This window comes from Schistosoma mansoni, chromosome 6 (genome assembly GCF_000237925.1).
Source record: "Schistosoma mansoni strain Puerto Rico chromosome 6, complete genome".
Lineage (NCBI taxonomy): Eukaryota > Metazoa > Platyhelminthes > Trematoda > Strigeidida > Schistosomatidae > Schistosoma > Schistosoma mansoni.
The window spans coordinates 5787931-5806729 of record NC_031500.1 but is presented as its reverse complement, the minus strand read 5'-3'; the positions used below and the strand labels follow the sequence as shown (position 1 = coordinate 5806729).

Sequence of the window (18799 nt, the reverse complement as noted above, 5' to 3'; positions counted from 1 at the left end):
GTTCAGGCATATATAGATGTTCAACATCTAAACAGATACATCACAGGTAGTTTCAATTCTATTTTAGCTGACCAGAAATTAATCATAAGCGACCAAACATACCTGTTTACTGTTAGGTTATAGACTGAATGGTTATGATGTTGATAGTCTAATTGGATATTTAACTTCAAAAAACGGTATATAACAGACCAAATTACACGCTACCAAAATATGCCGGTGATTACGAGTTAAAAGTCTCAATTAAATACCATCTCTTACTTCTAAATGATGAACCTGATAGAGAAGCGCCAACAGAAAAACAAGCATCACTTCACATATACAAACTGGAAAAACTAATTGATAACGCAGTCGAAATTCTTACCAACATTTTATACAATAATAAAACCTAAAATGAAATATCGACCAATAACACTATACCGATTATAAGCTTTTAAATAAGGATAGTATTCCGACTTGGTGTGCAGGAGTTGTGTACATGTGATAGTTTGTGAACGTGAAAACTGGGGACCAACAGGATTGTGGCGAGAGGGGGTAAGTTGACAGCTTTAAAAAATATTCAATGTGAAAAATAAGTACAAATGAATTAGCCATGTGTCATCGAAGTAACGGAGGACGACTTATGGTAGAAGCAGTAAACATTTGTGTTTAGGTGTAAATTAACAGTTCTATGTGAGAAAAACAGGACAGCATTTCTACAGTCCTAATCAAATATGGAGGATATTGTAAATCTGTTGTAAAAGCAGGTCGGTGTGTGTTCTCTTTCATTAATTCAAAGTTCTCAGAGTTTTGTCCCATCACAGAAATTTGAATAGCTCCATAATGCCATACTACTATGACTATTTTATAAGCATTGTTATTATTAATCCAAAGATTGATTGTTTTATGACATGTAATGATACATAGGATCAATATCATCTCTGGTAGACTAGAAAAAAAAACAACAGTAAAACACATTTTTTAAATTAAATGCTTAGACGTAAAATCGTAGACTACGAAGAAGAGAACATATACACCCTGAAGAAAGACAGAAACTGCGCAATAAAGTATACGATTAAAAGAATGATAATTTACATTAAGAACTGATCTTAGTTAAAAAAAAACACGAATTGCTAGACAGCTGTCTCGTCCTAGTACAGGACTCCTCAGCAGTGGGCATTCACGACTCCACTGGAGATCGAATACAGGATCTACACGTCTTGAGGCGGGCACCTAATCTTTAAATCACTGAGCTGGCACCCAAGCCGTGAATGCGTACACTTGGGGAGTTTCATACTAAGACAGTAACCGTTCAGTGCTTTGCGGTTTCATAACTCAAAGCAATCCATAACGTAAACTATGAAACTCGACAACTACAAAATCCTTATGGTAATAAGATAAATAATAATTTGACTGTTATTGATAGACAATCTTAGGCTAGTAGTACTTAGTGATAGAAATGAAACAATAATACATTGATTATCTCGAGTAATAATAAATATCACAGCATACATGTGTTTAGAGAAGTGAAATCAACATCCGAATATAACTTTACCTGGGTGACTTTTAAATCGTATCGTTTAAAAAGGAAAATGAGAGTGATATCAAGACATACAGTCAGCTAGGAGACAAAGCTTTCTGTTATTCAGTTGTGTACGTTAAATTCAACACCCTTTTAGATCGTTTAACTTATGTATTGAAATAAGTAACTTTCAAATGAAAATGCTAAGCCGATTCAATTGGAATTAAGCAGCTTAATTAAACTTTAACAATTCGACAACCACCAAGTTAATAGTCTGAACGATACATTTAGCAAATTATGAGGCTTGTACGTATTTGATCATAGATATTTTCGGAATAATTCATGAATATGGTGGGACTAACGAGTGAGAAATGAAAGTGTTAGACACAGGATACTAAGTAAAGGTACGAAATGTGTTCATCAGATTGTGAACCATAGTTGACGGAAGTGTTTATAAAACGTATTATATATGCCTAAACACACTCAGTCTCGATGACCGATCTTAACTAACATTGGGGTGGACAGATTCTACATTGTTCATGTATCTGGTTTAAAAACATTCTGAAATTGTTGACAGGTCAATACTTAAGTTGTCAAACGCCCCCAAATGCCCTGGTACGGCCGAGAGTGGGGAGAGTCTGCTCTCCCTCTCGAAATGCTCTCATATGGCCACGCGAATATATAGCCTCTGCCAGGGAAGTCCTACTCACTGCCTTCTCGCGGCGGGGGTGTTGTTCACAAAAGTGAGAGGACGAAAAGCAAATGTCCGGCGCTTTAACCGGGTTGGTGGATGTGGAGGATCCACCTAGGGGATTTGAGAAACCCTGATTCCAAACCAATGGTGCACATGGGCTCCAATATCCTGAAGGAACGAATGGCGTATGAACCAACTGTTGGTCACCGGCTACCATGGGACTGCATCTCCTTACGATGCTCCACTGCCTTGTGGATCAGATCTTTAGGTCAAAGGCTCGGGGTGTGGCCTCCTAAGAAAACCACCTGCTTCAGTCTGGGCACCTGGACAGTATCACAGCCCTCACACAAATCGAATGGGATTTGTGAGGCGCATATTTATCTGGTGCTTTCTTGTACCAATATTTATGTGTTTAAATAAATAATTAAGTTGTCAAACAAATCATTCTTTGAGAACATGGTCGTAGTTTAATGGAACAAAACAGTGCAGAAAACACCTGTATAAGTGATGAGAGAAAAATTTACTTATGAACTACATTTTATACAGTCAGATATAATCATAGTATACCAGTTTGAAAAAAATTACTCCTACCTTAACAGTAAGTTTTTGACGTGCTAATGCCATTCGAAGTATCAGTGAATGTGTACGATTTTTATACTCATCAACAAGTCGTACAGCCCGAGCAAACGTTAGACATCGCTGATCCACGTCAAGAACACGAAGAAGCTACGTATTAATTATGGATAAGAAGGAAAGTGACACTAAGAACCAGTAAAATACTATGTATATACTTAAAAAAAGTAGTTCTATAAATGATTATTAATATAAAATTCAACTTTGATTCAACTAACAGTACGATTATTTTCACAGTTATTATTAGCCTAGCGTTGGGAATTCTTTCAATCAAGATAGTTTATTTATAAAACATTCTACATATATAGAACTACAGTTTGCAGAGTAAACCAACTACCAGAATTAGCATTTAAAACACAATACAATACACAGTATATATTTAATTTTAAAAGCAATGAATACTGGTTAACTAAAAAGAATCATATTGAATTCAAAAAACTTGCTTTGCTGTTGTTATATCTAACCATACCACTTGACATATTCTTTAACAAAATACTAATCACAAAGGGTTGGAAATTTATTTCCTAAATCATTTGGCGACCGGTTAGACTACTAAAACAACCACTCTACCACCAATGATCGCTTTACAATTTAATAAACACTTTATTTAGATTTCTTTACAAAATCACGATACAAAACAAAATGATAAGACTACCTGTTTATGTGAATCAATACGAGCTTTAATACTTCCATCTTGAATAAGTACTGCTAATTCATTTTCTAGACTAGCTACATTTGTATCGAATGCTTTAGCCATCAAATTTAAGTCGGCTGATGAATATGGACTGAAATACTGGAACAGATTAATCCAAATATATAAAAAGAACAAACAAATCGATAAATGAGTAAAGCAGAGATAGACATTGTAGTTCATTGAAGTTAATCGTTCTGTTTTATTTATAGAAAAAAATAAATAAAACATAGTAACCATATATTAGTCAGTCATAAGTAACATAGAACCTGGGGCACATGTGTATCGGTTCCAGATCCCCTACAATATCAACACAGAGATGAAATTACCATAACATACCAGAATAGTACAATTAGTAACAAAATCAGTGGTAATAGAAAACATTAGACATAAACAATACGATTTGGGAAAGAAAGAACTCAAGGTTACCATTGTTACCAATTTTGAGTCACGTCACCCAACATCTCTAAACACTGTTTACTATAATCGCACATAGCCCAATCAAGTAGTCTGCACCTACCAACATGGCTCATTTCAGTAGCCAATGACTTCGTGAATTCATGCTAGGGTCAATGAAACATGAGTAATAAAGTAAAGCCTTTCCAGTCATGACAATATATGGTCCCATTGCAAAATGTCAATGGCACAGCATTGTAAATAAGAAACGTAAAAGAAATTTTGGTCTAGTGAAACGTGATGTCTAAGTGTTTAAAATTAGTATTTATCACCCTGAATTTATCTAAGGTGAGGGGATTCATTAAAAATCCATGAGGTAACAAAACTTTTAAACTAATAGTAAATATTAAGGACTAATTACGGGAGAATTTCTGAAGTTCTAATGAGAAGCTATCAGTGGTGGAATTCAAAATGTACAGTGAGACGAATATATCAATGACGCCCACTGAATGAAATTGGAAATGTGTGAAACATTAAACTATAACTTGGTGCCTCATTGATATCATGTTTGTCTTAAGACCCTAAGGTCTTAGGTTCGGTCTACGGTGTGATCGTCGTAGCAACAGACAGATGTTTAGTGCCCACTAGTTTCAGACATACCTCCAGTTGATGTTAGTTTTTGAGGACAACTAAGACCACTTTAAATATTTCTAGTTTGAGGTTTGAAATTATTTGGAGTAATAAACGTCTTTTGATCTGAATTTAACAGACAATACTTTCGACCTTCCTGATGTAATGATAGAGAAAAGTATTAATTACCATGCTATGTGATTAAGTCAAAATTGAGTCCTATTAATGCTAACAACTAACAATTGAAATACGTTAGCTGAGTTATTTGAGAGAAATCGGTTAAGACCACTGATATTCATATCTAGGTTATTCAAATGAAATTATTTTTTAAGGGATGTCGACGACAATTTGATCGATTCAAGCCTTTGTTCATATATTTTTCAATTGTATAAATATCTTGTAATAAATTTTTTTAAATTTTTTTTTTAACTATATCAAGCGTATAATGCGTACACCAGCGCGCTTTTATAAGCTCATCGTCTATCGTAATGATGAACACTGCAAAATTCAAGTTGATTTGTATATTTTTTCACCTTCCCTCCGCTTTGGATAAATAAGAAGTGATCATAGTATAGTTCATGTAATGATAAAAGCATTCCTAGGTTCAAATGAAGTAGTTGAAAACTTCACCACCGGTGAATGGTAGATAATTACTGCTAAAAAACCTGTTTTGATGGATACTTTCGAATATTTAAAAATATGTAATCAACAGGGAAGGAATTTTTTAAACGATATTGTGCAAAGAGTTGATTACAGTAATGAGTAAATGAAGTACTTGATAGGGAGTGAACGTTTAATATTCTGTCTTCTACAGATTATATAATCATCATCAGTTCAAATCAGTCAAAACTCAAATAAGAAATGGTAACGTATTAATCTGTTTTTGACGTACTGGATATTTCATGTATTACTGAGCGAACACATCTAGTTCTGCTCTAAGAAAGTTAGAAATAGAGAACTATGACCTATCTGAACATAGAATCTTCTTTTGTTATACTCCATAACGAGCAGTTTAATTATTGAACCCTTGAGCACTAATATCAACGATTGGTATTTTTTATTCTTCTATTATAGTGGGTCGCAACACATAATAACGAATTAAATAATGTGAGGCTCCGATTATGAGTTATAATTTTAGGAATCATTCACTGTAACACAATAGTTACTCTCATTACATCTATGAATAAAATTCGAACGTAGGTTATTCAAATACAATAATCACTAACCTGACAAAGTGCACGTGATCGAATCTCTCGGAATAATGCAGATACATGATCAGACAAAAATATATCTAACCGTAAAACATTTCGTAGTTTATTTAATCGCCCCAAACAAGACGCGTAATCTGCTTGATGGAACGACTGTAATATGTCACGACAAGCAGGTTCTGCTTCCAAAAGTAACCTCAACGATGCATTCCCAAGAACTAAGGTTGCTAATTCAGTACGTTCAAATGTAGCTAAACTGCATAATGTAATGAAAAATGCTAAATCTGATATAGTTACAATCCGACTTGTAGGTGATTCACAATGATCGTGATTAACCTGAAATGATGAAGAAGAGGTATAATATGTCTATGAACAAGTAAAAACAGTCAGAGAGGCTTCAGAAATCGATATTTCGGACCAAAATAAAGGAAAACTATGATAGAAATATTATTATTATTACTACCTTTTTCCAAGTACTACTCGGTTGGGAGCCATACATATCTGTGTGGATGAGACAGATCTAATAATATTACTCAAACTCATCAACTTCGAAGTAGGTAACAAGTGAGATTCAAACAATCAACTTAATCGTTGAAAGTCGAATGCTTTTTAAGCAGTTAGAACAGACAACAATTGAACGATTAATATAATAGAGGCTTCGGCAAAATATCGAATATGCAATTTAATGTATAAACATATTTACAAAATGATTCAGGTATCTTCTTTCTGAAATATGGTTAGAAAAGAAGAAAGAGTAACAACTAGTCCTATACATAACAGAATTATATAAAAATGCATGGTGTTCATCATTTCATTTACAACTAATTGACCATGAATCTAAATCCTACTTCACAGAGTTACATTACAATAAATCCGGAGTCATATTTAAGTAAAAGAATATTAAATAACTGTTATATTCGGACGAAAATAAATGAATGGTAACCGTTAGGAGTTATTTATGGACTAATATTTTACGAATATTCTTATTGTAAAATTACTAAGTAACTATATTATATGTATTTTCATATTCCTTGCATTATAGGCTTTTATTTGACTCATTGGTTACTGTTATATGATTAACTATTCTCAAGTTATTCTCAACTTATTAGTCACAGTTTCTCACAATCACAGCCACTTTTGGCTTGACCTCGTACAAATGTTATTTTCTATTTTATGGTGTGATGTCTGATTTGTTTGTATATAAACGCAGTATATTCGAAATATATGATTCGGACAGCGGAGGCTGAGATTGGCGTTCTGGACCTAACGGGAAGGGCTAGGGGGAAAAAGGACCGATCGGAATTATAGGCTGCTTGTACTGGTGTATGTGTTATTAGTTTGGCCGTAAAAGTCAGCGTATCTAAATTGGCAATCGTATTTCACGATATTCGTATAGTTAAGGACATAACGATAACTTTTTATTAATATGAGGTTACAAACTTGAGGAATCTTGAAATAATGATGAACAAGGACTCAGTGATCATCAAAAGGAAACAGACTCTTAGTATTTTATGAGGATACAAAACTGGCTATTGTAGTTTGTACGGTCTACATTAGTTTACAACTGCAATCAAATATAATATGGTATATATATGTAGCTTTGAAATACCTTGAAGTTCTATGCATATATTCTTTTCTTATTTCATTTGCTTTCATTCCTATGGGCCAATGTAAGATGTGGCAAATTGGATAAAAAGACCACTGTCTGAAGAAGAATGTTATCTAATCTATTTACCTGTTCGTTATCAATGATTAGTTAAAGATTCCCTTTTTTTCTGAGTAAACTTTAAAACATTTCTGGTGAAAACAAGTCGTAATTAGTCACCAAACAAAAACAGACATTTCCGGCTACAGTATATAATGCAGAATATGATATATTACTGCATGTTTTACTTATTAACAGCTTAGTATTGTGTATTTATAAATTATCGTTTTGGCCTATACCTGGTTCTTGATTGTTGGTCGGATATGAGTCTGTTGATTTAGTCTTTATTGATTAGCATTAATAGTCTGAACAATCTGTTATGACACTTTATTATGCTAAAGTCTACCATCTAATAGTAAAGGATAGGATAACTAGTTGTATAACAAGATAGCAGTGTCAGAATTAGTTAGAATCTTCTTAATAACCCGGAGAAATAAACAAGCAACGACACATCGAGAAAATCACCCGGTGTTCATATCCGAAAGTGATATAAAATGCGAATATTGGACTATAATAATAATTACAGCTTGTACAATAACTTGCAAGGACAAGTCAAATGCTTGGTATTGTATCTCAACTAAATCGGAAAGCCTTTATTAACCCAACAAGATAGTCACAGTGGGAATGCAAGTATACAATAGACATGACAAAGCTTTGAAGAGAATCAATTAAAAAACAAAGCCATTAGATCATGAGTAATATGATTAGGCTTAATATAGTAGTGTCAACGCAGTATTTTACAGCTAATACTAACCTAACAATTATATCACACAGGAGAAAACCATTAAAATGAAAACAGAAATAGCTTACTTGAAGGAAATTCATTGCAGCACCTCTGTAGTTACGAGAAGCTAATTCAACTAGTCCAGCAGCTATAGCTAACTGAGTTCGGGCTTGAGCTAAGGCATCACGATAGCTTTGACCACCTGATGTAGGGACATGACCTCCAATACTATCACCAGGGTGTCGAGATGAAATGCGGCTTGAAGGGTCTATTAAACTAGAAGAGCCACGTGTGGAAGATTCACCGGATATGCCGGCAGTTGTTGTACGTGTTGTACCCAAACGAGCTAGAGCTTCAGTACGACTTCGTTGTTGAGCATTTAACTCGGCTGCATTAGCACCTAATAATGGGGCAGTATCACGTAGTTCAGATAAACTGCTGGCTCGAGTAACATGTGCACTAACATGAGACCAAGCACGTTGAAATATAGCCACCTAATATTTCGAAAATCAGATTGAAATATATTTATTCAGATCTAATTTGCAACAAACACTGATGAAAAGTGAATGAATTTTCACTGTTTTTAGAAGGTAAACATATAAGATATTATAGTTCTCTGAGGATGCAGTGATATACGGTTTCTACTTTGTTCAGTGACCAGCATATATAAACAACAGGTCACTAACTATTCACTAACTGATTGCGCATATTTTCGTAGAAAAGAATTCAGAACATTGTGTTTGTTTCGAATTGCCTACACCTTTCTTTCCTATTCCAAACGACACTCAGTCCGTAGAAATAACTTGGTCAACATTATGACCAATTTCATATCGATTCAACAAGCTTCATTCACTGGAATTGTGAAAGACTCACAAAATCATTACAGCAAGACAGTTTTAAGTTATGAATGATAAAAGTATATTTACAGAAATACAAAGTGTTTTGTAAGTATATCACTGTACTGTATTAAAAATCTAAACCTAAATAATAGCTACCGAAATGACCAAAAGAAAAGTAAAATTAAAACCACAAGCAATTTGTTCACCTTTCACGACTCTCGAATCTACCCGTGATTTAACTAACCTGATATGGTGAACAAGGCGATGACTTGGAACATGCCATACATTCCCTACCCACTTCAATTATTATCCTTCACCACTCAATCGACTTACTTGTTGAGAACATCATGAGAAGAGAATAATTATATCACAGCATAGCCGTACAAATATATATGTAACGTATTTAGATTATCATGAGCAAGATGCAAATACTTGGAGTGTTAATACAACGATCGGAAAAATAAACAAAATGCACCAGAGCAAACAGAGTAGTAGTGTACAAATATAGATGGTCTGGTGTCTGACGAAATCACGACATGGATTCAGAAGGCTCGATTGGTTTTCGTCAACTCGCGTCACTCCTGACGTAGGCAAGATATGTTTGCCGACCTAAAGACAAGCCTACTGCTCAGTAGTTCGCTTCATCCTACTTTATGGGTGTGAAACATGGACATTAAGAAAAGGAAGCATCAGATACATATGCGCTGCACAAATCTCATTTGATATTCGTAGGTTACTAATATTCGACCACAGACGTTTTCGAAGCATTGCTCACGTATTTTAGGACCGCCAAGTAAGCAATGACTGGGTTAGAATTAGGGAACTAGATAAGGAGGACAAATGGTCTGGTGTAGTCAATCTTCATCAACTGAGGTGGTTGGGACATGTGTTACGCATGCTTAACCACTACCTACATCAACGAGCGAATGTGTCTGGTTTAGGAGTACGTTGGAAGAAAGACAGGGGCAACAGAACTAAAACATGGTATTAGTCCATGAAGTCATTGACAATTCGAATGAGCCATGTTAATAGGTGTAAACTATCTGATTGGTGTTCGCGTGATTATCGTGACCACTGGTTACAGACTTTGAATGACATGGTTGAAAATCGTTTGCAATAGAGCAGGTACATCCATTATTCGTCTTCCACAAAATTCTAGGCTTCTGAATTCCTCATAACCTTTTGTGTTCCTAATTTACTCATTTGTATCTTCTTGAATCATATCTTTGATCCATAATCCTTTCCATCACCACTCATATTGTTACTACCCCTACTATTCTGGGATTTGATCTGACAATTTCATTTGTCTATGCTGATGGGATATAGGCAACTTGAAATGATTACATACATACCAGGTTCCATGTTGTGACTGACTGTACAAATGTAAAGCACGAGAAGGAAAACGTATCGAGTTATTATGGGGTAGAAATTTGTTATTCTTAAAACTACGGACAGTATTTATCCCATCACAAAACAGCGTGGAAGTGATTTAGCCACTAGTCCATTAAAAATATTGAATATTCTGAACTTAGTCAAATGATTTTCCTATAGTTTGTACGAAGTACATGGTTAGTATAAACGATTACACTCAAATTGTGAAGTATAGTATATCAAAATCTCTCCATTCATAGAAGTAACATAGCTTTTAAACATTAAAAAATCAATTTAGCTCAATAATAATATAAAACTATATAATATGAAGTAAAAATTTATCAATTAAAGGCAGACGATGTAAAAAGACCGTCAAGTTCGATAGCTAATGATCCATTACCAAACTACTGAGCAACGGTTCTACTGGTCTTTACTACATATATACTCCATTAAAAGTAACAAAATTACAAAGGGAATTTAAGGTTCTTTTAATTTATCTGAATTTCAATTATGAATACAACACGTACATAAACAAATATATCTATACAGCAGCGAAAATCATTGATTTACCTTAATAACATTTAAACACATGGTCAGTTCTTGTTGTTGAGATGTACAATAATCTCGGGAACGAGCAAAACATTTATTCGCATTGCTCAATTGTCCTAACTGTAAATACAAATCACCAAGATCATCAGAACCACGACTATTTTCGTAAGGAAAGTTAAAACAAAAAAATCATGATGACATCAAATGGAAAGACATGAAAATATACAAAAACAGTCAGTGAATTATAAAAAATGCAGAACATAAGGCACACAAATACATCTGTCCAAGTTGCCAGACCACATCAGTACAACAAGATGGAACTATTAAGACAAATGCCAGAGTAGCGACAATAACAATGGTACTAGAAAACAATAAACATAGACAATATGATTTGAGAAGAATGAATTCGTGGAAAACAGATAGTATACGACAGTTTTAAAATTCAAAATCCAATGGAAGATAAAGGGTGGATGAATCTGAATGATTGCGACTAATTCTGAGCCATATCACTCAACGTTTTTAACTGTTGACCACTATGATCGCGCGCAACCCAACCAAGAAGTCTTCAACTACCTACATGGTTGAGTTCAGTAGTCAACGCCCTCATGCATGGATACTGCATCTTGGTTTGGTTGCTCCTAGCTTTTTTTCGATATACTCTTATATCACCCCCGAAAAAGGAGTTAAGGTAGGAGGTAGTAGTGCATAAATGAGTAATAGATATCCTAACCAATTCGGTCGGTAAAGACTCACAACCTCACTAGCCGATTTGAAAAAAAATGTTTTTAATAACAAAAATGAAACTATCACTTTTAAAATACCGTATGCTTTCTTTGATTGAATTCGCTTTGTGATTTTTCAATTCTGTATCTAACTGCTCCAGAAGCATAACACCTTTCCGCCTTGTAGACTCCTCCCATTTTGCGTCGTAAACCAAATTGGCTTCGTTCTGTAATTATGTATATACATTTTTTAAAAGCATGTAATTGAAGCTAAAAATAATTTCAATAATTAGACAGTGATTTGCTAAGATGACCCTATACATGATAAATACTTGGTTGGACCGTATCTAGCTACTTTAAGTTTCATTAGGATATACTATACGGATAATGAAGAGATGTAAGTACTTAAGTAACAACGTATAATGCAGAAATATAGGCTCTTAAACAAACGTTTTGATTTTGTCACATACACCAGAATGATTGTAAGACATTATTTTTAACAAAGTTCAAAATATATAAACTATGCCTCTCTTAAATAGCTTCACTGGTTGTACTTCTAAAGAGAATAAACGAAAAACAACGCTGTTTGTGTTATTACAATAAGTTATAGTCTACTTATGTATCATCCAAAATCCACTGTTTACATAAAATAATACCACCTATGATGATTAATCATATCAACACACAGATTCCTACAGATGACATCCTAAATTATATGAATAAACCAGTATATATTTTTGCTAAGAGGACTATTTGTCGAGGAAGTTAGTTTCTTGAAATTCAATCGCAATACTAAAGACATGTATTGCTATGAATCTTGGGATACTATATTTAAAGTACAATAAAATCGTAATGAAATAAATTATTTTAAACGATACCTATGCATCAATAACTTACTTTTCCGGACATGACATCAGTTAAAATGTTTCTGGAAGCTTCCGTAAGAGAAGAACCCAGAATTCCTAATTCGCTTGGGCTAGATAAAGACAAGCCATCTGAAAGATGATTGTTTGTGATAAGGCGCATCGAAAATGCCGACTGCTGTTGTTGCCTAGAAGTCTCACTGGATGCTGATGAGTCAGCTACGGAAAAGTTTGTCTAAGGAAAAAAACAGTCAGTTCAGTCAACTAATACAGCAAAAATATTTTGGTCAATACGAATATAACTCCGCCTGTAGCCCCTCCGGAGGCTACTGACGGACCCAAGCCCAAATAAAGGAGTAGGGTTGGGCATGGGGTTAGAGACCCCATCCCATAGAAAACTAACTCGCTAAAAAAACGCAACCCATAAAAAATAATTCAAACCATTTGAACTCTGCCCTGGGAGTTGAAGAAAGAATTATGACGCCTCATGATGAAAGCCGAGATTCTTTGGAAGTCACGAGGCCAATGCCCCTTCTAACAACCAGAGCAACAATTTTTATAGGCATATGGAATGTCCGGACGATGTGGAAGAGTCTTCCAAATTGCTGCGGAAATGAGGAAATACAACCTGGAGGTGCTTGAGATCAGTAAATTACATTGGACGCAGGTTGGACAACAACGACTATCTCCAGGGGAGATTCTGTTGTACTCCGGCCATGAAGAAGAAAGTGCTTCACATACACAAGGAGTTGCATTGATGCTATCCAAACAAGCACAAAATGCACTTATAGGATGGGAATCTCATGGACCAAGGATCATCAAAACCTCCTTCAAAACAAAGAAAGATAGCATTAAAATGAACGTCATCCAATGCTATGCGTCTACCAACGACTACAATGAAGACATTAAAAATCAATTCTATGATAGGCTGCAGTCAATCCTTGAGAAGTGCCCAACAAAGGATCTGACCATTCTGATGGAAGATTTAAATGCCAAGGTTGGAATGGACAACATTGGATACGAAGACGTCATGGACGGAGAGAAAGAAACGAAAATGGTGAGAGATTAGCAAACCTATTTGCCTTTATTAAACTGGTAATAGGCAGCACTATATTCCCACATAAACGCATTCACAAAACAACATGGACTTCACCGGATCACACTACGCAGAACCATATCTGCATCAACAAAAAGTTCAGGAGGACGATGAAGGAAATGAGAACCAGGAGAGGATCTGATATAGCATCAGATTATCACTTGCTGGTAGCCAAGATGAAATTAAAACTTGAGAAGCACTGGACGATGGGGTGGACATCACAAAAGTTTAGTACGGCTTTTCTTCGGGATACTGACAAACTTAGCAAATTCAAGATAACCCTCAACAACAAGTTCCATGCCTTTCATGAGCAACTCAATGGAGAGGGAACTACTATGGAGGGCAACTGGAAAGGAATAAAAGAGGCAATCACTTCAACATGGTTAGGAGGTTCTGGGCAACGAAAATCACCACTACCACTACCAATAGAAGCCCCCAAATGCCCTGGTACGGTTGAGAGTGGGGAGAGTCCGCTCTCCCTCTCCAAATGCTCTCACATGGCCACGCGTATATAGCCTCTGCCAGGGAAGTCTTACTCACTGCCTTCTTGTGGCGGGAGTGTTGGTTACAAGATTGAGAGGACCAAAAGCGAATGTCTGGCGCTTTACTCGGGTTGGTGGACACGGAAACTCCATCCACGGGAGTTGGAAAACCCTGATTCTAAACCGATGGCATATGAACCAATCATTGGTCACCGGCTACCATGGGACTGCATCTCCTTACGATGCTCAACTGCCTTGTGGATCAGACCTTTAGGTCAAAGGCTCGGGGTGTGGCCCCCCAAGAAAACCACCTTCTTGGGTTTGGGCACCCGGGCAGTATCACAGTCTTCACACAAATCAAATGAGATTTGTGTGGCGCATATATCTGGTGCCCCCTCTTACCGATATTTATGTGTATAATAAACAAATAAATAACATCCCAGCCGCGAGAAGGGAGTGAGTAGGACTTCCCTGGCAGTGGTTGTATGCATGTGGCTATATGAGAGCATTTCGAGAGGGAGAGCTAACCCTCTCCACTGTCGGCCGTGCCAGGGCATTTGTGGGCTTGCATCCGAGCCTGCCAGGATTCGAACCTGGAATCTCCTGTTCCGTAGTCAGGCGCGTTATTCATTGCGCCAAAAGGCCACTAGTTTTATAGCTGACTTGTAGGAAAATTTGTTTTTCAGTAATCAGATGAACTTACCACAAGATACCTTCGTTTTGATTTTGTTAATAGTACTTTATTAATTCAGGCGAATCCAGCTGATGAGTCCCAAGTGAGAGGAAACCTGCATCCTAAGTCTCACTACCAGCCACATACCATTTGTTATACATAAGCTTATTTGTTTGCTGAAAATGCAAGGAATGCACTCTTATTTAAAGCATAAGATTCTTGATAGGAGGAAAATGTCACTTAGCAACAAACCTGGTGAAAAATACTAGCCAGCAACTCGTGTCAACAGTTTGATTTTCTGGATTTTTATTGGCGCTTGGTTTCAGTAGTTTGTCGTTTTACAAGCTCAGTATCGATACTCGACTCAGTTTGGTAGAGGTAATTACGTCCCTTACCGATGATTTTAAAATTAGTAACTGGGAGCCGTATAAGTCTATTGAAGATGTTCTCTTTGCACAGTATAAATTTTTAGTAGCTTAACATAACAGGGAACTATTATAGTTAATAAAAAGACCCAAAAAACTGTGATTTTTTATATACATTTTTAGTAGCTTAACATAACCGGGAACTATTGGACTATTGAACCTCGATTCTTATCACTCACTAAAATTCACTATTGTTTTCGGCCGTTGAACAATCTGTAGTTAGTTTATTTTTATGACGTGACACTAATAAGAGCATGCTACGGTATTTATCAGTACTGATTAACACCAAATGTGTGCAATTGCGAATTCATGGTGAATCTTTAACTTTGTTGTCCCGAAAATACTATTGAGAAAGCATTATTGCACGTCAAGCTGTTTTTTCTGTATCATTATTTGCTTAGCGGAAAGCTTATATGGCTGTATAAATTGCGGAGGAAAATACAAAGGTCGAACACAAACAAGATGGTTATAAAGCTAGCACGTAAACAAATTACAGTACCATTTAGTCAGTTATACGCAACATAGAACTTGGTATATGGGTACACCAGTTTGGATTGCCATACCCCACTAGCAAAGTGAGATGAAATTATCGGGGAAAACTTCAGAGTATTCAAGGTAGTCACAGCATAAGTGATAATGGAAAATATTAGGCATTGAAGATACAACTCATATAAATATAAATTGATGAGATAAAAACATTTATTCAGAATTTAAAAACTTAGTCTAGGAGAAGACAAGGATTGAATACACTTGAATCATTGAAAACGATTTTTAACCATGTCGTTCAAAGTCTCTAACCAGTGGTCATGATATTCATGAGGACGTCAATCAAGTAGTCTGGATCTACTTAAATAGTTTAATCCAATGGTCTGTCTTCATGAACTGGAGCCATATCTTCGTTTCTCAGCCCCCAGCTTCCTCTTAACCTAATTTTACACCAGTAAGTTGATTGACAAGCATACATAATACATGTTTTAATAATCTTAGTAGAACATTCACTACCTCAAGTTTGCCATAATTACATAGTACTCTACGTCTAACCTCAGAATTGCTAGCTAGTTAGTCCAGGAATACAGAAACCATATTTCAAAGACAACTATGATCGAAAACTAGCAACTTACGAATATTCTATAATTGTAAAGACTACGTTTTAGAGCCATAGAGTACAATGAAGAGAACTGCTGCACAGCAAACTAGTCCTTAAGTTGGCAAAAAGGACTTCCTGTCCAGGCTACAAGTGACACATGTTAACAAAACTCAAACGGGATTTCTGAATTTGTACACAGATCTTGTCAAAAACCAATCCACCATGGCCAATGAAACTTCCAAGTGAAGTGACCAACATGCCCAACTACTTTAATTTAGTTGACTCAGTTTAATCCTGAAGCGACAGTTAGGACATATATGCGACCAAAAACCCCGTATTTAAATAATGAAAACTATACACACGGACTGCTGATAAATCATTGTCCTGAAAAAATCATATTGGTCTGCTGATTAATGAAAGAAATTGATGAGCGACAAACTATGTTTTGACGACCAGTTAAGTTACTAAATTAGCCAAAAATAAATGACTAGAAAATTAACGCTTAGTCACAGCTTTGTGACACTTTCAGTGTCAGAAAGCGCCTATCTTAGCATGTTTGCACTCAAAAGGACAAAGATTAAAAGGGATGTTAAACCACCTACCTGCTCAGCTAACATTAAAAAGATTTTATTGTATGCGGAGCTGTCCAATGTAGACTTTTTGACATAATCGTGTGCAAGGCGCAGTGCTATAACACGCAAAGAAGGGCACCGCTGAGCAATAAAAAAGAGGCGCTGGTAGTATATGTATCCCTGGTAGTTCGAGATATAATTCCCCAAGTCCTAAAGGAATATTGGTCATGTACTATAATGCGACTAACAATTTGAACTTCATCATCGACTGTTTCGTATTCTGTCGAAGCGTTCGAGGAAGGTGGAACGTCTTCAAAAAGAGCAGGATCTAAGTGAAGCATGATTGAGACTAGTCAGTACGGTTTAGCACCGTCACCTTTGAAAAACCCCGCCTTATTCAATCGATCTTAGAAGTAAATTCCAATATCCAATAGGTTTGTCACCAGCTTGTATAAACAATTGAACTCTCTGCGCTCGCTTCTTGTTGTTTCGGTAGTGTCCAATAAGCTAAAGTCTAGCTATTCGAATGCACTAATTCTGGTCAGTTTGGTAGTTATTTATGGATTCGTATATCTTGTAGTTTCAATGGCCGCGTTCGTCTCAGATCAGTAGGGTTTCCGGATACTGGCAGCTATCACATTACCAGGCAGGAGGTTAGTTGGTTGCCTTGTGAAAAATAAGGGGGGACAATTGTTTTAGGAAATAACTAAATAAATAAGCTGATTAATTAGTAATCCAGGCAGTGTGAAGTGATTGAAGTGCAAGAATGAAAGGGGGGACGGAGGCACAATTATTAAAGACATGCGATAGTTACTGATATGTGATAATAATGACAGTAGGTAAATTACGAAAAGCTCGTCAGGCACAGCCGGTGGAAGCGAGGAATGGTTATCCCTTGAAAGCTCATTTCGTCGTTCTTGGTGTTATGAGATAGTAATGTATCGGTTAGGACTATGATCTTCACATTCAACTGAAATCACATGCTTACGACCTCTCTCCATATACCCTTTAGTCCTAGGTTGCTATCTAAGCGCCAGGTGGTCTTTCTCATTACCTGGTGATCCGCTACAAGTTTTTAAACAAATCATTTTGGAATTCAGGTTGACTAGTTTTGTAGGAAAGAATCGTCCCAGGTCTTTTCCTTGTATAACGTGTCCAATTAGTGGAACTGTGGTATCTACTCCCTGTGTCGTGGGTTTTTTGAGCAAGGTCAACCGATACCAAGGAATTTTTGACTTGTCTTCTCCTTTATTTTATTGCCTGCCTGGGCCAGTTCATAAATTTAATTTGACATGGAAACATAGAGACTTAATAGTCGCGAGGTCTCAGGCATGAGGTAGTCCAGATACAGTAGTGGTGGTGGTGTAAAGACCTATGCCATGTGACAACTAACGCCACTATTCTATATCATGTTCGTGAGCTTCGTCCCAACAATCACTCACTTACTCAGCCACTTCTTGAACCACCATGCAGATTGTTTCTTGGATTTTCTTGATCTTCTAGCTGCCTCTATTACAGCCCGTGGTTTATTGTGTCTAACTCGGACTTGAGAGAATTATCCTTAAAGGAGGCACTGCTTTTCGCTTAATTATGGCCCACATATAGGTGACACAGTTTGGCTGGAGTTGTAGCCTCTCCCAGTATGGTGAAGCATTCGTTCCACTGTTCTTTATCAAAGGATGTCAAACGTCCTACCAAGCTACTTGCCGACATTAGGACATTAAATAAAATCAGGGAGTTTTTTCCAACGTCTTCGTTTCTCCATTTTTAGTATTTTGGGAGTTGCGCTGTTGCCATTGACTTTCTCAACGCTCATTAACTGCTGCTTATTGTTAGCAGATACTGATGTGTTAGCAACAGACAGCGATTTCATTGATGTCCGAGTTCGGGTCGTTGCTTATGCTTGTGTTCGGCAAACTAGGTGTACCAGTAAGGGATTTA

General features: G+C 36.3%; 1 protein-coding gene and 1 non-coding gene across 3 annotated transcripts; both read right to left on the bottom strand.

The window, feature by feature from the left end:
* Positions 1–350: 350 nt before the first annotated feature.
* Positions 351–17199, bottom strand: Smp_138920.1 (putative cop9 signalosome complex subunit; the record flags this gene model as incomplete). Of its 2 annotated transcripts, none has more annotated exons than XM_018798062.1 (9): positions 351–925; positions 2784–2918; positions 3481–3618; positions 5769–6086; positions 8266–8673; positions 11760–11930; positions 12558–12758; positions 16889–17068; positions 17107–17199. In XM_018798062.1, the coding sequence occupies 9 exons, from the start codon at positions 17197–17199 to the stop codon at positions 881–883; spliced, it is 1689 nt and encodes a 562-aa protein (XP_018653040.1). In that variant the 3' UTR covers positions 351–880. The 2 variants fall into 2 exon arrangements, with proteins under 2 accessions (XP_018653040.1, XP_018653041.1); XM_018798061.1 differs by having other exon boundaries at positions 351–543.
* On the bottom strand, positions 14674–14745 carry Smp_tRNA_00963_Pseudo_ACG.1.1. The gene has a single exon. It is a non-coding gene (tRNA).
* Positions 17200–18799: the final 1600 nt, after the last annotated feature.